This window comes from Aquila chrysaetos, chromosome Z (genome assembly GCF_900496995.4).
Source record: "Aquila chrysaetos chrysaetos chromosome Z, bAquChr1.4, whole genome shotgun sequence".
Lineage (NCBI taxonomy): Eukaryota > Metazoa > Chordata > Aves > Accipitriformes > Accipitridae > Aquila > Aquila chrysaetos.
Window position 1 is genome coordinate 63,873,899 of NC_044030.1, and position 24,285 is coordinate 63,898,183.

The 24,285-nt window shown below is 38.2% G+C and overlaps 1 protein-coding gene across 12 annotated transcripts in view; it reads right to left on the minus strand.

Annotated features, from left to right (window-relative positions):
• ERBIN (erbb2 interacting protein) overlaps positions 1 to 24,285 on the minus strand; it is a 127,785-nt gene that overhangs the window by 46,265 nt on the left and 57,235 nt on the right. For 11 of the 12 annotated variants that reach the window (XM_030003887.1, XM_030003895.2, XM_030003889.2 and 8 more), the window contains 4 exons: positions 22,245 to 22,442; positions 16,955 to 17,072; positions 4,182 to 4,260; positions 3,314 to 3,403 (listed from right to left, as the gene is read on the minus strand). In XM_030003887.1, coding sequence (XP_029859747.1) covers positions 3,314 to 3,403; positions 4,182 to 4,260; positions 16,955 to 17,072; positions 22,245 to 22,433 — 476 coding nt within the window. In that variant the 5' untranslated portion in view covers positions 22,434 to 22,442. Of the gene's footprint in view, positions 1 to 3,313; positions 3,404 to 4,181; positions 4,261 to 16,954; positions 17,073 to 22,244; positions 22,443 to 24,285 lie in introns of those variants that run through there. The other variant, XM_041120759.1, reaches the window with a different exon arrangement.

The following is a 24,285-nucleotide window of genomic DNA, read 5'->3' on the forward strand; positions in this document are numbered from 1 at the left end:
CCCACAGTGAGCTTCAAATTTAGAATGCTCTGCTTATATATTTGTATATTTAAATGTAAATATACATGATGTATTTAGATACGACAGATATGGTTTTCTTGGGTAAGCATAAGCAATTCTAGATTTCTGTGCACTGGCATAAAGGCTAACTCTGGGATCCATGCCAATATTAATGCATTCAAATTAGAATTTCAGAGTGGAGGAAAATAAAAAACATTATCACCTCAATGTTCCAAAGGAACTGGCACATTTTAATCAAAAGTCTGGTGATTTTTAGTAAGTCTAATATGCTGGACTGGTACAACACCACTGAAGACAGCAAGTATGTAATGCTCATAAAGAAGGGGAAAAAAGATTGGATAATCCTGACCTTAATAGTATGCAAAGCTTTAGCACAAATTTTGAAGGTGAGAATAAAGCATGGAGGTAAATGTAATAAAATGCTGCATAGATATACTAAAAGTAGTTTGCATTACATGAAGTTTTCTCCCTTAAGCATCAGGCTGAATGTTACTGACAGAGGTGCTCAAAGACCCATTTTGGGACTATCCTGATCAATATTTTTTAACTGCAATCATAAAGGATAGGAAAAATGTTTAAGTTGGCTGATCAAGAAAAAAGAGTTGGCTGATCAAGAAAAATCAAGAAGGGACAAGATGCCACAGCACCAAGTCAAGTACTCATGATTTCCCTGTAGAGTCATCAGCCATTTCTAAGTGAGCTGTCCAGTGCATTAGTCGGTCATACACTAGGCAGCTGCAAAAAGGGCTAGGGGAACATTAGAGCATAACCACAGACGTTTCCAAGAGAAACAGGAAGATAGTCATGACATTGTACAAGCCATGAAAATATCTCAATTTGAATTCTAAATATAGCTATATATGTCATCAACCTCTGTCAAAAAGAAGAAGATGAATTCAAACTGAAACTTGTTCCAAGACACATTAATATAACCAGGCACAAATGAAAACCTGCCATACCAGAGGGAAACAGAACTTTGTTTAGTCTAACAAACTAAAAGAGGGATATGAGAACACTATAAAAACAGCAGGTGAGAGATAGGGGACAACACTTATGAGAGATGACAGCACTTAAACTGTGAAACAAATGAATATGAACAGTCAGAGAGAAACTAATGTGGGAAACCAAGTTTCTAACCTGAACTGCTGGAACAGAGACCCTGACACATGGACCATAAAAACCTTCCTAGATTTAATATGGCATTGGCTTAGTTTTTAAGAGGCATTATTGCCTATAGTTGCCAGTAAGAGCAGGCAACAGAACTCAGTTACTTCATGCGTTCCCATGTAATGAAAAGTAATAGCTATAAGGCCATATACAAAACAATTAATGCACCAAATTGGAAGAAGCTGAAGGCCTGTCCGTTATGGGAATAACGAACAATGCTCTAAATATCCCCAAAGCTTCTACCAGAGCTTTTTTGTTTGTTTTTAAAAAAAGTATTCCCATATTCTGAAGACAAGTTAAAAGACTGTTTGCATTAGCAAGTCTTTATACCTAGTTGTAAAGTTGTGGGATGGCAGAGCAGCCTGTTCACTTACAGAACAAATGCTCAATGTCAAAAGGGTCTGAACCTTACTTTGAAATGACATTTTACCAATTACTTGTTTTCTAATTTATTTCATCTAAACATTATCTTCCTATAGAGTAGTATTTATTCTGTGCAATACCATTATAAGCAGGTAAACTTATACGAATACTTCGAATTCATTTAAAAAGAGCTGATGAGAAAAGTCTTAATGTCAGCTTCATTCTCCTACGTACAAGCTAGGATGCCGCAAGTCACTATTTATATTTTAAAAACAAAGGCTGAATTCCTCATAGCTATTAAGAGAAACACATTGGAGGCTTTCAAGTTGCCTTCAGTAACTGATTTATTCTTAAGCTGTTAGTAATTAATGACTTCACCATTTCCCTAACCATTAAGCATTATAGAAGTGGACAGTGATGAAGAAAAAATTATGAGGCTTTTTTAAACGATGCGTAAGATTAACTACTTATAAGATGAACTGTGTCAACCTGATGTCTTCAATTCCATCTGCAGTGCCTGTTTTTTACTTAGAAAGTCTTGCCATTTGGTTAGACTATTAAAAAACAGACCAGAAAAATGTATAGGCAAACATTAAAGTGCCAACAAGTAAAGACTATGCATCTTCCAGACATTTCTTCTTTAACCTTAATGAGAGTTTTTGAAACACAAACTTTGTGTACTAGAAACAAGCATGGTAATAATGCTCCTGCATCATAAGCAGCTTTTTTGTTAGCTGAGTAACAGATCTGTTGCTTTTAATCGTTCATCAGGGAGTGACTAATCACTGGACAGAGAGGAATAAACCAACAACAATGATGACAGATGACTAATAAACTAATGGTCACTAATGGACTGCACCTGTGCTCATCTTTCATTGTACATCTCCTGATCTTCCAAACTTCCGCAGCACCCTATTTGGGGACTTTTCTAATCTCTTATGAACTGTGCTGACCCAACTATAACCACACGGCCTAAGGCAATTGCTTTCACACAGCAATATGCCTGGTTAACTAATAGCCGTATTTCCTGAATGAGAGGCTTAGTGGATGTGGTATGGGGCAGGAGAGTGATAATCTAGGAAAAAAGAGCATAAAATAAGATAGAAGAGAGGGGAAAAAAGCAGAAATGGCTAAACCAGCATAATAAGGAGAACGGGATGAACTATGCTCATCTAGGAGTCTTCCTTTTAACAATACTACCCTTGCGCTTTTGCTCCGAAGATTTAATCCATTTTAAAGAAGTAGAGCTTTAGTATTTCTCTTGTATTTAAGCTATTACATGGAACAATTTTGCTTAGTCAGCACACTGTAAATATGCAAAGTCTTTCAGAAAGATTCTGGACAACAAGGCACTTGAGAATTACAAACGAGCATGAAAGAATCTGTGCATCCAGGAGAGGACAAGTGGAATTACAGATGTCATTATTTGCTTCACTCCAATTGCTAAAAGATAAACAACCCGTATTTCAGAACTACTAGTCTCCCACACTTGCCAGACTTGTGCTGTAGAAGAAGCAAGTGTGTACGTGAGTTTCATTTCTTGGCTTTTCATAAGCATTCTGTCTGTCCTTCAAAAGCCCAGTTAAAAAATGGTGATAAACATTCAGGTTTTCTTTATTTTTTAACTAATATGTGGCATAAATTGATTTGTAATGTATACTTCTTCCCCTCTTCCAGTTGACACTTTGCTTGAGAAGCAGCAGAAACTGCTCTGCATAAATTTAAAACTAAACGTAGGTACTAAGTTTCAAATGCAACTTACCTGCCAAAATTGGCTGGCAAAAACTCAAGAAAAGCATCATTCAGGTACAGCTGCGTTAGGTTTAACAGTTGGGAAAATCCATCTGGAAGCCTATATAGAAATAAAATAATGTAGTGTCTTTGTTTCAATTATATTCAGGGCATTAAGTCATATTTTCTTAAACAACAGTATAGCATTGAAGTCCTACATATCAATAACTTTAAAATTAAGGTGGTACCAAAATTTCTACAAAATTGCACTAGATACTTGTTCTCTGTAAGATTAGTGTCAAAATTATTTTTAAGTATTGAGGACAACACCTACAGGCAATAAAAACTACAAACAACAAATGTAGTCTTGCTATGTATTTGTGATCTCCCGACACCTAATGTGGAGGAGGCATTCATTAGAGACAATAAGATAAATTAAAAACTATGCAACACCTTTTTTCCCTAGAAGAGTTACGTTGCGTGAAGTTTGTATCTCTGGCAGTGCTACTTCTGGCAAACTAATTTTGTCACTACAGAAGCTGACTGGGAAATCTACTTATATAAGCTAAGTTTGAAAAACAGTGGTATAGGCTGTAGAGTAGAATTAATTATTGTTATTAAGAAAGAAAACTCTTGGCATATTTCTCTATGTTCACAGAGAATTGATGGACTTAAAGCTGAGAAAGCAACATGGTATAATGCAGGATTGTCCCCATAACCTATTAACTTGGGCAAAATACTTTAATGACATAGCTATACTGTATCACAGTGAGGTTAATGAAGATACTTCTCAGGTAACTCTGCCCCTTGCCTCCAAGTGTTGGCGCATGTCTGGGGCAAGTTAAGAGACTCAGCAGTGTTTGCACAAAATATAAAACACACAAAAAAGACAAACTTACTTTGAAATTGGATTTACGCTGGCCTCAACAATTGTCAAGACTTTACAGTTTTTTATATTTTCTGGAAACTCCTGTATGCCTGCAAGATACAGGGAGAGGTAGGGAAACAGTCTTCAATTATTAGACTCCATCACAGGCATAAAAACGATGCACATAAAACCACTAGCCATAAAAACTTTAATTCATTTAGCAACTAGTGAACTGGTTCTCTGATTTTTTCATTTTAGACAGTTTTCATTAAAGAAATACTCTTACTCAATATCAGTTCTTTTACTATTCTATTCCTAAAGCATTTCGTAGTGCAGCTTAGCAGGCAGCTTGCCAAGCAGCATTATAGAGACACAGTACACTATCAATTCCTGCTGCTCATTACCAAATATTAAAGTACTTGTACTTTGTAATGTACTTAAGATCAGGCCCTCAGTCACAATATTTTTTTTTTTTTAAAGGCATTCATACACACAATAGAACAAAGTTTCCAACAGGATGTGTTTGTCAAATGCATGGCTTGTGTGACATCCAGGTGAAATGGTAAGGCTTCAAATCTTGCAGTATGTTTACAGCATTCACGGTTCTCAATAGGTATCCCAAATGTGACATATGCTTGCTGTTAGCTTCAGATTATTTGTAGAGAAGGACAAAAACACTGCAGACACACTTAAGTCTGAAAATTAAAACAAAAAGGAATCTCCTCTTTTTCCAAGGTTATCTCCAGAAACACCAGAGTGAATTTGCAACCCTCACATCTGCCAATTTGCACTTGTGAGAAACTGACAGAACAAGCCTTGAAAACAGAAGACAGGTATCCACCATGTCAGTAGGAAATCACTACTGAATCATTCTACTGCTCAAGACTTCCACATCAATTTTTACTACACCATAAAACCAAATAAAACTATGGTTATCACAACTGCAGTTGCTTTTCCAATGTATCACTACATTGTTCTTATACCTGGGGACATGTGTTTTTATTTTAAATAAACTTGTCCTAAGTATAACCACCATTCATACTGCAATCCTTCCACTTGGATTAACAATACACTATTTTTTCAAGAAAAATCCATACACTAGTAAAATAAAAACAACTGTTTTTTCAGGTGACAGAAATCTTGGCTCTTTGTCTTTCAATTAATGCATGTAATTGTGTCTGCTTCTAGAGTGCTTTATCAGGTGTGTGGAGAGGGCAGCCTGAACCCAGGGAATAAGACCACTAAGAAGAAACTGTACTCTGTGGATGCTCACTTTTAGGCTAGTGAAAGTGTGAAATTTCATGCTGCTCCAAGCAACATTAACTCTCTTACAATTCAGCTGCAGAGAGGAAGACAAGGGCAGTGTGTCTTGTCACTCAGATTGGCAGGTGGGACTTGGTTATGTCTCTCCATGTATCTGTTTTGAGAATACTGAAGCAGAAAAAACATGCTGAAGCACGAACTGCTAAGTAATGTTTTTACCTACATAAGAAATTACACAATTTCTGATGCTAGCATAGAGTTTGGTTCTTTGTTTGTTTGTCCAGTAGCAAGATTGACCTGGTATATTAGGACTTAAGAGATGGCAATACCACCTGACATGAAAAGTAGTCACAAAAGACATACTTTTACACTGAGTCAATTGGTGATGTTAAGTGGCAAAGTCACCATGCTGACTTTTCCATAAATTCAACTTAAGTAGAAACACCATTTCTGTCAAACTAGACTTTCAGGTCCTTCTTGGCAGGAACTTGTTTGTCATACTAAATGGTTGAAACTATTACTTTTGACTTATACCAGGTGCTGTACTCTTATTGAGAGATGAAAGGCAAGAAAAGCACACTAAGCCACAGAGTTAATCCAGGTGTTTAAATACCTGAAAGTATCACAGATCCTCTTGGGAAATAGCTTGTTGAACTTGAGAACAGTAAAATATAGAAGCAGAGGGGAGCAGGAGGAATTGAACCATCAACTGCAATATAGGCCAAGATTTCTGACATGTCTGGTTTACTACCATGCATGTTCATGTATATGCACACATGTGTAAATAAAAATGTAGCTTTATATATATGGCTTCAGCTATGGGAAGTTTACTGGGGCTGTGAGCGGAGTTGAAGCAGAAGATGACGACAAGGGATACTGATTCAATTCACTTTATCACTCTCACAGCTCAAAATCAAAACTAAAAAGGTAATAGTTATAATGCAATGAAGCTTCATTGCTGGAAATCAGCAGTGATATTTTCAAGTCCAAAGATAGGTTTAAATAAAGATTAGAAAAATACCATAGAAAGACTAGAAAGGTACCTTACCCATTGCTGTCATATAATCTTTGTATTAAGAGAAACACATTTCCAAGAAATTTAAATATACATGATCTTAATTCCAGTTGTAGCAAGAAGCCTCTTTCACCAAACAAGGATATCCAAATATACAGATGAAAGGCATCTAACGTGATAATGCATCCCAAGCCATGGCAGATGAACAAAAATCTAGCACATAAGAGACCTGTACAGATGAAGTTATGGATGATTTGTATGAAGTGGTCTTCTATTGTCTAAAAAGTACATCAAGACCTCTTTATTGCTGATAATATAACTTTACCTTCTTAAAATAAGTGTCTACATTAACCAGAGTAAACCACTGCTAAGCTCTTCCTTGGAGACAAGAGTTGTATTTCAGACTCACTCTGTGCCATTAGTTTTGCTATTTGAATCATATTGACAGATTCTCTAAGCTTAGTATGACCATCTTTCAGAAAAACTACTGGCCTTGTCTTGGTCTTTGGATGAAAGATTGCTCTGGTTCAACACGTTAAACCCCATGTTTTTAATATTAGTTTCCACTGCCTGTGTCAAGAATTCATTGAAGCACAGAAGACTTACATCTGTGATAACTACCTAGAAAACAAAACACACAGCACATCTGCTAGAGAGGAGAATGTCAATGTAAACTTAGTTTCAAAATAACAGCCAAATAAAATATTAGCTATCCAAATACAGACATCTTAAATCAGCATGCTTTTGTACAGGATCAGAAGACTCTACAGTAGTCTCCTGTTTGATTATGCCTTGGGCAAGAGGCAGCAACAGTTTTAACAACAAATTAACAATGGGAAATCAACTGATAAGAGAAAGCTAACCATGAAGAAGCCCATGAATCTAATTTTGCTTCTTCTTAGAGCCAGGATTGGTACAATACACACCATCTTTACCAACCTCACTCAATACTTCCGTATGGATAAATGGCAGCCATCATTCAAAAGAGCAGCAAACTGGGAATGACAGCATGAAATATACCTAACATTTGTAGTACACATTCAGAGGACAGAAAAAAATTAGGAGACTGCTCCTCTCTACCATGTGATAAGAAGTTGCATTTACTAACTGGCTGCAATACAACAACCTTCAGACATTCACTTTTCCTCAGCTGTATTCCTCCTGCATGCTAGAAACATGCAGTTACTGTTGGATTAGTATTCCTTCAGTCTTCCCACCAAGAAAGCAAATTCAAAAAAGCAAGTAAGAAAGAAGAGTAAGAAAGAAGGCAGAGACACCCTGGAAAAAGATATGAGAGAAGGACAAAGGGCTGTAAAGAGCACTTTACAAGAGGATCTCTTCCTTGTTTCTCTGCTTTCCATCTATCTTTAGTGTCCTGGATCTTCTTCCCTGTTAAGGAAGCTCAGCAAACCTCAAGGGTCTTTGTGACCACATCTTTCCACACTCCTTTTGTAACACTGTGCTAATTAATCCATTTGATAGCCAACCCCACCCTGCATGAGCACCTGATTAAATGAGCACTGCAAATTAAGATCCACATTCCTTTCTAAATCCCATTTTTCTTTGGGGTTTTTTAGTGCTTCCTTTATACACTGATACTCAAGGATTATAGAAGACAGTGCAATATATTACTTTGGGGTTATCTAGCCTGTTGCAGACTTATCCCACTTTCCTTGAAAAACATCATACGGGCAGGTTCCTCATCCTGCTGTTTCCTATTTTACATGACAACAACAATGCCACTGATTTACACATTTACTGTTTTACAAAAAAATACAAACCATCACACTTGCGGACTATGACCATTTGCCAAGCACAACAGGAGAAAATGCAATTTGCAGGTAATCTTTAATTCTAACCAGCAGATCCAAATTGAATTGAGAGCAAAGTTCTTTTTGTAGTGTAGCTTCCCACAGAAGTGAGATTTATGTAATAGCTTCTAGTATTTACTTGTCTGTTCCTTCCTGCTTTCCCAAATTTCAGGCACTTCTAAACTCACTGGCCAATTTCTACCAAAACCAACTCTTTAAAAAAAAAAAAAAAGGGGGGGGGGGGGGGGGGGCAGCAGGCAGGCGACAGGCAGGAATGGAGGATTGTTAAGGAAAATTTGGCGGTAAGATAAAGAAGAGGAATCTAAAATTCTTGTCTGGAGTAAGCCAATAGTAGAAAGCATTCATCATTCAGAACTCTACTTGGCAAAAACTCACCAGCTAACCAGCCTAACCTAGAAAGTGGTGTTTAATCATGATCCCAGACCAGCTGAGGCACATGCCCAAAGGGCATACCAAAAAGGTCATAGAGGGATTTTGGGTTAATGGCCACAAATCTGAAGGTAATCAACCTCAGTTCTGGATCACATAACACAGCTGAAATACAGAATTTCGCCTGATCTCTAACTCCCAGGAGACCAATGATTGTTTTGGTACAGCTTGTCAGAGCAAATACACACAAATGTTGATCTGTTCAGACTGGATTAAGGCAATTTTAAGTATAATTGGGGTCCCACTCACCTTCTGGAGTTACACTGATCTCCTCCCCTACATAGCACAATCCTTTCCTATCACCAGGGTTAGCATAACTTGCAGAGCAGGAAAGAAAACTGGGACAACTTTTTTTTCCTCCATCAGGTAAGATTTTTTCACTCAAGAGATACTGGCAATTCTGGATTTACAGAAAATTGTGCAAGTCACATCCGTGGCTGGCAGAATCCTTCACTGCAATAGATGCCAGAGCTGACACCCCTGTTTGAGCCCTACTGCAGATGGGGGCTTGCTCTGCTGTTCATATTCTAGCCACATGGTCATATTTTTCTTCACAATCAAATGCTAAAACTAGTATGGCCCAGACTTCAGTTATTGAAACCTTTACTGCTATACAGCAGTGGCAGTCCCTCCAAATCAAGTTCCACCTCTTCTCGCACAGAAACGTTTTAAGCAGACTCCCCACCCCGCCATCCCCCCCCAATTGGGTCAATTCCTAAAAAGCACAGAGAAAGAAAATCAGTAACAAATCAGAGACCTGTGGAAGCCATATGGGTGATGTCCGCAAAGGAAAGAGTTTACAGCTAGATTCCTCAGTTTGTGGGGAACGTGAGAAAAAAAAAAAATTCTCTCCAAACAACAGGCACACTGAAAAGCCCTCTTGCTGCAAAATAAATGAAACTACAGCCTGCTGTACACCTGCCCCGCACCTTTACAAGTATAGAGGACACAGAGACAAATATACAGGCTCAGTCTACATGAATATGAAAGAAATCTTAATTATGTACATTATTCCCTCAGCTCATCTATTCATCCTGGTCTCAACTTCCAGGCAAGCAACTATTAGGTCCTGCCTGAAAGCAGCTCCACCATAAAAAGAGCAGCTTTTGTGGTTTTTTTTCCACTCAGGCCTCTGCTACAACTGTCCTTGCAGCCAATGTGGATCAAACAAGGCAACCAAAATATTTTCAGAGCTCAAGAATACATGCCACAATTCTCCCAAAGATTATGTAAAATCTGTTTGCAAAAGCTGAAATTTTAAACCGAATGCTTAAACTAAAGTATTGGTCACAGTCTGTATTCTTATATAATTTGATTTAATTTGGGATTTCTGCATACCCTCTGAATTAAAAGCAGTACTTTTCATTATTAAAAGCAAGCAGTATATTAGAGCCCAATGAATTCACTCCACAATGCTGACCTATCCACCCTTCCTTTCAAACATTCATTCCTCTTTCCAAAATTCTTAGAGGGTCCCTTGCTGCAGCTGCTTTCAGATCAACCAGAATCTCAGGTTTCCATGAGATGCCTGACCAGGCTGGCAGCAGTAACACCTTCCTGCTCACAGCTGGAGTTGCAGCTTGGCACAAGGTTGGCCTCACACAAGGTGGTACTCAGTACTCTAGTTGTTGCCAAGCAGTTTAGGAGCCTCTAGCTTATTTAGTGAAAATGTATACTAAAAAAATCAATCGTTTCAAGAGAAAGGAGTGACTACTGCAAATATACTTTCGTCTAGTTCTCCAAACAGATATTCCAATATCCCAAAGCTTTTGAAACTGGCTACATGTCACATCAGTTGCTCCTCTTGCATTCTCAGAGTGTCAGAATTGTAAAATTCCTTGCAACTTGGTTGCCCTTGTATATGAGCATTACAGAAGCCTCGTTTCTGTCCATCTCTTACTAAAGACAAAAATATAAACGCTTGGAGACCTGGGGAAGAAATCTACCTTTCTCAAGTAGTAAAACTCAAAAAATAAATCCGTCATGGATTTAACCTATCATTATTAAACTTGTTACGGATTTAATAAAACACCAATTTTAATACATTTAATGTTTATGTTATGTTTAATCCATTTATATAGCTTTTCGTTCTCTACTATCTCCACTTTGTTTATGCAAATAAGTTCCCTCCTAGAAAAACTTTTGCTTTTGTCAAGGAAATCACTAATCTAAAACCCTTACAAAATGTTTGCAGAATTCTGAAAACAAATTCCACTGGATTTCCTGATTTTTCTTTGAAGTGACTTTGCTTGACAACTATCTACTTATAGCTTAGTAAGCAGATTCACCTTTCCATCTTCACTTTACAAAGTCCTTTTCTCCAATTCTACACGCTCTGAAAGTTTTAAAGTTTCCTTTCCCATTTGTCCTCCCTTTAATAATGGTCACTTGCAGGCTTGTAAGCTTTGACTATGCTGGGGGCCCCTTTCTTAAGTTTACACAATGAAAAATAGAAGTTGAAACTTTATTTGGAGGACTGCTTGGAGGTTTTTTGTAAGGGAAAATAGATAACATTTGTACGGTCCGTGTAATGATTAACGCAAGAAAGTCAGTCAAGCTACAAATCTGACAGGAACAAGTTAAACAGTGTTTTCATTTAAAAAAAACAGGCGGAAAAAAAAGAACCAGGAAATATTTCCATAAGGAGATTTTTAAGCTTTTCTAATGAGTTTAAAGAAAAATGTACTCTTATTGGTTGTGACAACTATTATAATATAATTAGATTTACAATAAAATACAGTACTGGCAATATATTTCGTGCTCATTTTGCTAATGAGGTGAGTACTTAACTACATACATTTATATAGTAATAAAATACTTACTCACAATGAAGACAAAAGGCTCTTTTGCAGAATAAGTGTCCACATGTGGAAAAAGCAGCAGCATTAAGACGTAAACTGCTTGTCTGAGTCAAGTTTAGTATTCCTAAAATTTTTGTTTTGAGACCAGTTGTGAAATTTGAAATTTTAAGTCCTTAATCTGCAAGCTAAAAACTTACACCAATTCTGTGAGGTTCAGACAGTAATGAATCCTATTTTCTACTGTATGTTAGCCTCTTGATCTGTTTAAATGGATAATGCCTCCTCATCACTTTCTCCAACAACAACAACTTGTGCTGCTAAATTATCAGAGCTGATGCAGGCAGAGAAAACAAGAAGGCAGTTTAGTGGTGTTTGGGGGTTGGCAGTGGTGGGTTTTTTAATTCTTTTTATACACATGTACTGGCACAGCTAGGATGGTCCAGCAAGCCCACAAGAGTCTTCCAAAGCCTTCATCCTCAAACTGTTTGGAAGAGCTTCAATTTTTAGAGTAAGGTATCTCTAGGCCTGCTCTAGCTATGTTCCTTACACAATGTAAAGGAGAAGGAGTGAGTAGCAAGACAGGTTCCTAAATGACTGTTCTTGGGGCAGGGGGAAGGATAGCCAATAATGCTGCTTCTTGAAGACATGCCTGACACACTAATTTACATAAACCTAAACATGCAAGGGCAGGGTATAATTGCAAAATGTAGAACACTAGGAAGGTTGTGGGCAGCAGTTTTGTTCATAATACTGTCCTGGACAATCACCAAGGTTCAGGTGGTTTTCAACTATGCCTAATTCAAGCCTGGAGTGTTGCTGAGTCCCCAGAGTAACCTGAAACTAAAGTGTAACATAAACACATAAAGCTGCTTTGCTCCCCCCCGCCCCGCTATCCCCTACCACCTTGAGCTGCAAATTCTGTGTTGTCTGTCCAGTCACTTTTGGTTGATACCTGATGACTGTCACTCAAAGCACATTGCTTTACAAAAATAAAGGTACATTTTGGCTTACATGCAAATCCACACCTAAAAAAACCCGTAATTATTTCTACAATGCCTCTTCTGTGTTACAAAAATTTCTTTGAGTCAAGGAAGAGATTTGTATTGAACTTATTTCAGATACGTACACTCAAATTCCACATTCAAGACCTTAGCTGCATTAAAATTCCATTCTGTTCACATTCTCTCTTACACACAAAGATAATTTTATTCTGCAGACACAGATCCTGTTCAATGTCTTTAATAAGACAGACAATATATTTAAGAAAAAAAACCTATAAACAGTTGAATAGAGAACTTTAAATGGAATAGCTGCCTACATTTAGGATAAATTTATGAGCTCTATAGGATGATATATTATAGTAAAGCTACAGACTCATGAGTCAGCAGCACATCAATTATCTTTTCTTTTATTTCACTATCATGGATGATATAAAACCCCCTGCTCCCATCTGCCCTTCCATGCCCCATCCCCATTTCCCCCCACCCAGTATAAGCAGAGAAATAGCGAATTTACAGCAAGTTATTTTTGTATTCAGGATCTTTCTCTCTTACTTCTCCCTACAGAAAATAAAACTTGGATCTGTCTCCCTATTAACTATGAAAAAAACCATATTCCTAAATGCACCAGATGGGCAACATAAGACTAGATACTCTCCTGATTTCTCTTTCTTCAACTCCCCAACTTCTGGCATACTGCATACTAAAGCTAGTTTGCCAAATCAGCAGATGATTTTAAAACACTGAAGAAAACATATTTGATCTACATTTGCATCTGTTCTTTAAAATTACTTAAAATAATTTTTATACGCAGATATGCCTGGAGGCAGGGATTGAGGGGGTGGGGGTGTTTTCTTGGGTTTAGTTTGTGTATTTTTCCATGCAGATTCCTTGCAATACAGACTGACAAACTGGCATGTTTAAATTCACTGTAAGATCACAGTGAAAGAAAACCACTCCTTAATATCTAAGAGACTATTGAAGATACCCTTATTTTCAAAGCGCTGTGTTTCTTCTGGTCTTGCTATTTAATCCTCCAAAGGCCTGAATAATATAGAACTTAAAAAATGAATCTTTTTCTTTCACCACGTGCAAGCAGGGAAAAATATACCATGTCACTGTTTCCCACTATACTAAGTCCACAGGCACAGCAATTTCAAGCCCGTTTCCCAGGCTTCCAGGAAAGCCTGACTTCCCTGGCAGTCACCACATCGTATGCTTCAGCCTTTCAAATCACTTGATTCTAGTAACCTGTAAGGCTAAGTCTTATGTCCATTTATATACACCATCATACACTGTACATGAATGCTCTCCCCTTCTTCAAAGAAGAGGTAAAAATATTTCCTTGACAGTCTTCCACATTGTCCTAGATGCACACTACACCTGGCATCCCCGAGCCACGAGGAAATAATTGTACCCTAAAGGTTAATAAACCATTTAAAAAAAAAGACAGATTTAGGGGCGAAGAGCAGTGTTGTGCGTTTTTTTGGTGGGCGTTTTGTGGTTTTTCCCCCCCTGTACAACTGTCAATAAATAAACATTTGATTATGCCAATGCCACAAACAGCTCAACTATCTTACATGAAAATGCTATCATATTTCATGTACCAGGGCATCTGCACTCCATGATTTAAGTCCATCCACACTGGAAGAAAACACTTATGGTACATCAATACTACAAGAAAAATACAGGAACTATCACTTTCACTTGCCACAACCACAGGAATCTGAAAAACACACTCAATTATTTTAGAATTTGGCATCTCTCATCATCCTGCACTAAGATTGGCGATTATCTCCAGTAATTTTTCTTTTATATAAATTAGGTGCTTCCCACAAAGTCCACTGCATCCACACTGTATTCTTTCAATATCTAACAAAGAAAAAGGACGAATCAGAGATTTTGATCAGTTTTGCTAGTCTTAGAAAACTAGTAAAACCCCTCCTATTTGGTTCTATTATAGACACACATCAGAACAATTGTCCTAAGTGGGAAACTGAGCAGTAAACTCTTACCAAGAGAAAAGCAGACACAAGGGAAGAGAATAGGCTTGCAGTTGTCAAGACAAAAATGTTCGATGGTTGTAACAGTGGATAGGTGCCCTGGTTTCAGCTGGGACAGAGTTAATTTTCTTTCTAGTAGCTGGATTTAGTATAAGAAGAACGTTGACAGCAACAACTGAAAACATCAGTGTGTTAAGTAGTGTGTATACTAAGTCAAGGATTTTTCAGCTTCTCATGCCCAGCCAGCAAGAAGGCTGGAGGGGCACAAGAAGTTGGGAGGGGACACAGCCAGGACAGCTGGCCCAAACTGGCCAAAGGGGTATTACATACCATGTGTCCTCATGTCCAGTATATAAGATCAGGGGAGTTGGCCTGAGGGGACAGATCGCTGCTCAGGAACTAACTGGGCATCAGTCGGTCAGTGGTGAGCAATTGCATTGTGCATCACTTTTTTGTACATTTCAAGCCTTTTATTATTTTTATTGTCATTTTATTGTTGCTGTTATTATTATCATTATTAATTCCTTCCTTTCTGTTCTATTAAACTGCTCTTGTCTCAACCCACGAGTTTTACCTTTTTCCTTCCAATTCTCTCCCCCATGCCAGTGGGTGGGGGGAAGTGAGTGAGCAGCTGTGTGGTGCTTAACTGCTGGCTGGGGTTAAACCACGACAACAGGGAAACAGAAAGGGAAAGGCACTTAAGCCAACAAACTGAACTCTCAAATAATACCAAATTTGTTACAGAATAAACAGCACTATTTCTCACCTCACCCAACAGGGACCAGTGGGGACCCTGCTTTGTTTTTTTGAGTTTTACAGAGCTTTCAGGAATAGTGGGAGACAAGATGCCCCAAGTAAACAAGCTTTTGACCTCAGGGCTATTTTTGATGTGCAACACTAGGCAGAGAAGCTATCCAAATTGTGATAAGATTGAGAACAGGCGCACGATAATAGTTAAATAAGCTTGTGCCCTGTCATCTCTGAAAGGTGTTAAAAACAAAACAAAACAACCCCTAGCAAACAGAGCTTCACAGTTTAATGGAATAGCATTTTGTTCAGCTATTGCCTCCTTAAATTCTTTATGTGCCCCAGAGGAACAAGTGCTCTTTCAGCAACTCTCTGAAGGCTTAGCCAGAGGTTATACCATTTTGGACAGACAAGTAACTCTCTAGCTGCTAGTGACCAGCTGCCTATTTACACACATAAGCTAAGGAATTTGCCAGCACTAGAACTCAAATGTCCTTTTGCTGCTTTTAAGTTTAGTGCATTGAGAACTTGTGTTGGAAACAGTTAATCCTTTCAACAATTCAGTCTAGGACAAAAAGATGATTCTTTCTCTGTTGTGTGTCACTATGAAAGTTTAAGGCCAGTGTTCTTTAAGAAAGTCTATTAATCTACTTGTACCAGGAACAGAGCAGTGACAATCAGGTCAAGTTATCACACTAAATGCTGTATTCATTAAGCAGAAATAATAAAGTAACAGTTTAAGTATATTGGCTTGTCCACTGGCTACAATGGACAATCAAGGCGAATGCCAACATGTCAACAACTAGAATATTCTTAATAAAGCAGAACTTACTTAACTTCGTGGAGTCATAATTAGCTAGCTGTCCAAATAAAACAATTAATTTAATGAGATAAAATCCTGGGCATATTTATGTAATTCTTATTTTCACTTATGATTTCAAGGAGAGGTCCTCTTACTTCACTCTGAATTAGTAAGACAAGACTATTGTACCCTCATCAGTTAGCAAGACTGAACTTTTTTTCCCTCAAATAAGCCACACAACGAAGCCTGATGACAATATAAGTTATTTCAATTTCCTCACAGTTGCACACATCTGCCAGCTTGCCAAAGCTGCACCGTTAATAAAACCCCATGTATACAATACTTGGCTGACAATGTTTCATAATTTATAAAAGGCTGACTCACACAGAATGATAGATTTTTAACAAGTCAGACAAGTGAACCAGTCATTGCCCACAGACACTTTTCCCCATGCAACAGAAGTTACCATCCCCAGAGCAAGACAGCAAAGCAGGCAAATCCTACAACAATTTTCAGACAGCTCATTAAAATAAACTGAAAACAATTTTCATATGCAACAAAATATAACAATAGAATGCAGAAAAATTTTATGAATTCTTGTGCAAACTCTCTTCAGGATAGTGAAACATGAGGAAAGCCACTAAAAGTAGTAAGTTTGAGCATATGCGTTTTGAGAGAATGTAAAATTTTCAGTAATGAATCTCAAAGTACAAACCAATCAATTTGAGAGATACAATTAAATATCACAACCAGACCATAAAAGAGCATCTTTCACATTAAGCAGTGATTTAGAGTAACAATTTAAAATTTACTAGCTGTGTAGCTTCTAGAAATTATACTTTCACTAGTGTCTTTGTACAGTCAATGGTGATTTACCTTTTAGCTACCCCAATATAATAAGTGAAGTGACTTACCATTCTTGCTGACATCCAGTTCCCTGAGATTAATGAGATTTGCAATGGATGCTGGCAATGTGGTTAGATCATTGTCTGGCAAACTCAGCTTGTGCAGAGACTGACAGTTAAAAAGTTGCTGTTGAAACAAAGAAAAAAGTGAATGAGACTTTCTCTTAGTTTCCTCTGTATAGCTTTTGGTTTTAATCCCTTTAAACTTCTGACCTCGCAGCTTGAAGGCCAGACTATTTAGAGTCTTTGACTACAAAAACTTTATTTAACTAGTTTTATTCAAAATTGTCTAAGTTTACAATGCTTAGGAAAGCAAAGAACTGCAAACAGTCACAATAAGCCAGCACCTATGCTTAACACTTCCTACAAATTCCTTCTAGTATCTCAGAAATTGTGACCTGTAGTTACACGTAGTCCTGCAAAAATTGGAAAATATCTTCCATAATAGACATGCCATGTGATACCCCAGAGGTAATTATTTTTTTTTTGAAGAAACTGTAAATTGATAGATGCCTTTTTTAAAGTTAAATAGTTCTGGAACACAGCATTTGAATAGGTATTGATCTTCTCTAAAAGTTTAAATTTTATTCTGTTATATCTTACAATATTTTTTTTCCCGTTCCATGCTTCCTAGCTCAAGTACATAAAAATCTAACAAGATTGTGATGAAAACTAGTGAAAGTTTGATCTAAGGATACAGAAAACTGTATCATCTCTTCTGTATACATGCATTATAATTTGTATCAAATATTAGCTCAGAGCCAGATTCTTTCTATATGCAAGGTGCCTTGAGATTCTAACCCAGAAGCTTTACAAATTGACAAAATGGGGCAAGTAATATTAGTGTAATGGAAGAAAAATCCTCAAATGGTATCTAGGAAGCATACAGATAGCAGAAAATAAGTATCTGTAAGAAAGTAGTTGAAAAGGTTCATCTGAACACTTTATGATGAATATTCTTTCCTGACAATTTTGGATAAGATCATTCATAAATACCTGGACTTAGTGTTCTTTTCGTTTGGAATTCTGAGAAAAGATCATACAAAACCAGGAAGTGTCCTATGACTAAAAAATTTATCCCAATCATCATCACACCAATGGGGCTTAGTTCAATCAAAATTTCTTGGGTGTCTCTCAATTACGAGGCCATTATTTTAACCGCAGACTGTTGAAGAAGCCCCATTCATGTAACGTTTGCATATACCACCCCAGAACAAAAGCAGACATAAATTAGCAAAGACAGACAGTTCAAGGAATGAGCTTTAACTTGCCTACTGATGTTTCCAATTCCTCAGAAATGTACACCTGTTAGAACTAGTTGATATCTTTAAGGCTTTGAAGAGTTACAAGTTACTCAGGATATATGGGAAGGAGAACTTTGATGAGCTCATGTGTTTTGGAGCCATTCCTTTATTTCAGTACTTCCAGCAAGAATATATACTTCAGATTCATCCTGAAAACAATAATCTGAAGTCTTGGAATCATTAGAAATTTCTCCAATTAGTCAGGTGAAAGCAAATGCAGCACAAGGAACTGCAAGATCCCTAAAGGAAAATGCGGACGGAGGAGTTTTGTATGGTGTTGACTTTGTAGTTGTTCCTTTTGTTGTTGTTCTTTTTTGTAGTTTGCACATTCAGTGATTACGTAGATCATCATTACTGTTAGTGAACACCAGAAGTCATATAATTAAGGACTATTTTACTGCAGAATTCCAGTTTCTTCCCAACAGCAAAGTAGGAGGGAAAACAAAAACTGCTACAGTTTGAGCTTTTCAGCTCAAATGCACATCATGGCACTTGGGATAAACAGGGTACCTTTTCAGATGTGATTTAGCACACAAGATGAAAGCATTTCAAATGCCCAGTCACTTTTGAAACTGAGACTACACACCAACACTTGCTACCACTAGCTTTCTCTCCACTGTAGTTTGCTTATGTTGCACCCTCGGCCAGTCAAATAAATTAAGGAGCTGTACTGTAAGAACTGATTTTTGAAGTATGCTGGAGTACTGACAAGATTGGAGACAATTTAAAAAAAAAAAAAAAGCACACCCACTGACAAGCCATTTCAGGTTGACAAGACAGCCCCAAAACAGCTGTGTTGCGGCATACAAAATGCAGCAGATTGCAAAACAGGGTTAAGAACAGACCACCAGGGGCAAAGAGGAAAGGGGAAGAGTGGGAATGTCTTAACCAGGCTTCAGAAAGCTGGAGACAGCCTAGTAAGTACTGCACCCTTCATCTGAGATGGCTTAATTAGAAGCCTTTTTCAAAATTAAAAGACTAAAAGCCTGGGTTAGGGAAAAGGGATACACAGCTTGAATCTCTGGCTCCAAACAGGCTAGGATCATTTCAAACATTACAGGCCCTCCCTTACAGATCTTCTGTGGATAGTTTCAAGTTTACAATTTCTGTCAAATGAATAAATAAAACACTTCTACTATGTCTTCACTACTCCCTTATCTCTCTGCTTGTTTCCTTTGCAGTATTTGAATTTATATGTGGGGTTTTTTTGTTTTGAAAATTGAAATGGTAGTAGAAAATAATGGCCAAAATTACTTGAAAGCTGAAAAAAATGCTTAGCTTCTCAAAAATAAGCCTATAAGGATGACTTACTATAATGTACAAACACATTAGCATGAAGCAAGTGTACGCTATTACAGGTCCCTGCAGTTCAGTAAAGAAAAGCAAAAGGAACAAAACATAAATGTTTAAGCAGTCTTTCTAATCATGTGGATAATTTAATCTTAGACTAGACCAAGGCAAGTGGTGGACTGCCCACCTCACAGTTTACTCGTTGTTATGGGTTTGTGTGGCACGGGCTTTTTTGGTAGCGGGGGAGGGGCCGCAGGGGTGGCTCCTGTGAGAAGCTGCTAGAAGCTTCCCCAGCTCCATGTCAGACCCGCCTCTGGCCAAGGACAAGCCCATCAGTGATGGTGGTAGCGCCTCTGGGATAACAGATTTAAGAAGGGGAACCTGCAGCAGGGGAGGAGAATGGAATGTGACAGAAACCCCTCTGCAGACAGCGAGGTCAGTGAGGAAGGAGGGGAGGAGGAGCGGGGCAGGAGGGGATGCCCCTGCAGCCCGTGCTGAGACGGCAGGCTGTCCCCCCCCAGCCCATGGAGGGGAGCGGGGGAGCAGATGCCCACCTGCAGCCCAGGGAGGACCCCCCGCCAGAGCAGGGGGATGCTCCACAAGATGGCTGTGACTCTGTGGGAAAGCCCGCGCTGGAGCAGTCTGTGACTGAAGGACTGCAGCCCATGGAAAGGACCCACGCCAGGGAAGTTCATGAAGAACTGCAGCCTGTGGGAAGGACCCACGCTGGATAGGTTTGTGAAGGACTGTCTCCCATGGGAGGGACCCCACGCTGGAGCAGGGAAAGAGTGAGGAGTCCTCCACCCGAGGAGGAAGGAGCAGCAGAGACAACGTGTGGTGAGCTGACCCCAACCCCCACCCCCTGTTCCCCTGCGCTGCTGGAGGGAGAAGGTGGAGACGACCAGGAAGGAGGGAGGGGTGGGGGGAAGGTGTTCTAAGGTTTGGTTTTACTTCCTAATATCCTTGTTTTGTTTTGATTTGTAGTAAATTAAATTGATTTTGTTTCTTCCCCAAGTTGAGCCTGTCTTTTGCCTGTGACCATAACTGGTGAGTGATTCCTCCCAGTCCTTATCTCAACCCACGAGCCTGCCTTTGTATTTTCTCCTCATCCCACCATGGCCAGGGGTCGGGGGGCAAGAGTGAGCGAGCAGCTGCATGGTGCTTTGTTACCAGCTAGGCTGAAACCATGGCAGTCCTGTATCAAAATTGGATTTCGTATAGGAACTGACTAATGAAATCAAATAGCATGTAACAGAAAAGGAAGACAAAGCAGACTAACCACTTCTGGTCTAAAATGGCAACATGCATCCCTTTGATTGCTACAGTGCAGTCTTTCTTCATCTTTTAATATTAATAAAAGGAATTTTTTAAAGAATTATGAGTTTGGGAGCAAGATGTTTGCTTAGTTCTTATGATTTGGGAAATCAGAATTTACTGCAAGAAGAGTTCAGAAAATCTCTTTTTTTTTTTTGCTAAGAAAGGTATTTTATTCTGGTTTTGAAGCATTCAATTTTATTCTTCTCCAATAAAGACTAACTAAAAGACTAACTCCAGAGTAAAGAAATATCTGCTTGGGAAGAGAGAAGAATAAAATAGTGGAAGTTCTAAACTATAACTTTGACAAAATATCTAGTTTTAACTTGTATGTTATTAGCTTTATTTAATGTACAAACACAGATTTTCATTGATGGCTTCTCAGAAGCATTTAAGGTTGGATTTTCAAAGGCACTCAGCTAGTTTAAGTCAGCTTTACTGGAATCCAGGGCTTCTGATAACTGTCAAGTTACTATCTCAGAATTGTTTTATTTCCTTACGTGTTTCATTTATCTGTCAAAACATCCAAACCAGCAAAAGCTGAATTGGGTATAGCAAACTTTCCAAAAATCTGACAAAGCATTCTATAGTTGTCCGGCATGACAGTGTAGATTTGCACACAATTGTGACAAAATGATTTCAAATATTAAGTCTTTCATTTAAGTTTTTAGTTCAACCAAGATGGGACTTAGTAAGGGAAACAAGTCTATTGCAACGATCACTTTGTACTTCTCAAAAGTCTCATTGGCAAAAATCTTCATTCTTTTCTCTAGCATACTGCTAATTCAGCATGCAGTTTATCTTCAGATTTCAGAACAAACAACAGATACTGATTTCTATAATAAAGATGTAATCAAAGTGGCATTCCAGCTCTCTAGTTTTTGAACTTAAGTAATCTAAGGATACTTCAGAAAGTCTCTTCAGTCATGTACTGAAGAAGAAAACAGGACTTCAATTAATAGATACTTTAGATTGCAGCTATCTTTCGTGGGCACAGAGGTCTGAACAAGACATTAATCTTGCTTCTTCTAATCTTCACGTGTTATCAGAGATTCAAAGTAATACCACAATTTGTCGAATACAGGTAGTCACTTTGAGCAGACACTGCCACACAAATAAATCAGTCAGCCTCTTCTGCTATGTACATCTCTTGGGCTGGATCAGTTGCTTAAGCAGTTTCATCCCAATTCATGCAGCAAACTAGTCAAGCTGGAATGCATAAACATTCCTTCTACCAGGGCTGCTGCTTCTCGGACCAACATTTACTTAAAAATATTTGGCAAACTGCAGCCTAAAAGCTGAAATGGAAAGCTAGACACTATTAGCTTCTACAATGCTGATGAAGTAATAGAGTTAATAAATGTAACTAAAAGGAAAACCAGCCAACATACCTTTGGAAGCTCTTCAATCTGATTAGCATCTAAATAGAGTTCTTCCAAGGTCTTTTCAAAAGTAAAAATCTCCTTAGGCACCTGTTCCAGGCTGCAGTGAGAATAATCAAGTGTAGTGACTGTTTCCTCCTCTCCACGCAGACAGCGGCATGGCACCAGCCGCACAAACAAATTCCGCTTTGTTGTCATTTTCAGGCACTGTAAAACAGAAATTGGTCAATTTAAGAACAAAGACAACTTCAGAAATACTCACACAGGCAGCTTCTCAAACTTCCATTGGCTGCTAAATACTTAAAAAAGGAAGAAGTGTATACACATCTGCATATGTGTCTGGGTACACACATACATGAGAGAGAGGTGGGGGAGAGAGTATTTGTTTTCTTTTAAACACAACAGATCTGCAGGGGCATTAAATGGGGTTAAAACACCTACAGACCCCAGAATATGAAGTAAAAATTTAGCCTGTAACTTGTCACCTGCTAACACAGCCCTACATTGCAGAGAGGTAGAGAATTTTGAAGCAGCAGTTCTGAACTGTCAACTGTGCTTTTACAACATAGCTTATCCCTATCTTTACAAAGGTTATTGGGATGGTATTTTTGCTTAATATAATAAAATCCACCCTCTACAGAGCATTAAAATGTAACTATAGGAATGGTTATTACCATGGTAATGGTAATTTTTTTTGGGGGGGTGATGAATAAGATTAAATTCATGCACCTTAATTTGAAATCCCTCATTTAAAGACAGAATACAACAAAAAGAACCAGTGTGGTTTCTACCAACTGTTCTACCTACAGTTTAAAAGGAAAGATTTCCAAGTGCACAGATAAAGGAGTTACTTCTTTTTGCAACTCCATTCAGTTTGGAAAACTTCAACACATCTTGCTGTGCGCACTGGAACTAAGGAAATTTCACCTTGCTATGGAAATGTACCTTTCCCCCTTTAAACTCAATCATTGCTACAACAGTCTCCTCTACTCTCCATGGCTTCTACAATACTTCCTACTCAGCAGGAGACAGTAAACCTAAATGGTGCAGACTGACTAGCTGATTACTGACAGCATACACCAGCCATGTTCTGCCTCTTCTCTCCTCAGCAAGAGCACAAGTTTAGGCCTCTCTCCTTTAATTAACAATGCATTTTCACAAAATTTGGAAATAATCATCTTCAAAATGTCACCTCAAGTTTCAGATTTGGTTGAAATCAGATGACAGACTCAACAATTTTTCAGGAAGGACCAACATGTGCAGACAGACAACACAACCATGTAAGCTTAATTTCCTCAGGAAATTGGTCTAAAAATACATACTTTTCCAAAACAGCACCAAGTATTTATTTTCTCAATCAAACTGCCAACACTCCAAATTAAAATACGCTTTTTAAAAAATCTCCATTTTTTTGGAATTGCAGAAATTATGTTTCGACTTCTGGATTGGTGACAGAAAACTGTGTCTTTCAGACACATTCAGCAGACTGTACTTCAACTTTCAGACAGTATATTAGTAATACAAGGATAAAATAAAATACCATGGGCACTGCACTATATGAAGTCACAGGCTGCAAGAACCCTTTTCTTACTAAGACAAATAAAAGTCACACACTTGGATTTTTCTCTATGAGTAGCTAGCTTGCCAAGTACTTCACAGCATGCTTAATTTATATGACAACAGGTTGAGGGACTGCTGTACTTTAGTGTTTTCACTAAACAGAAGTACAACTTACCACTCAGGCTGGATACAGTCAGATTCTACATCCATCCATTAAAAAGATGGAAGAAAACTCTTCATTAGAACAGTGGGATGTGAAGACTTCCTTTTTTAACAATGCTTCAATGTTGCTAGGATTTTGTTACAATGTTGGTTTTCTATCGGAACACTTCACAGTTGCGTAAAACTCCAGCCATGTTATTTAAACAAAACAAAACAAAGTGATCTAAAAATAAAAATATTTAACTGTATTGCAGTGCAAAGAGTTTAGAGACTGCAAATTCCATGCTGGGGATTTCCACAGAATGGGAAAGTCAGCAAAAGAAACACC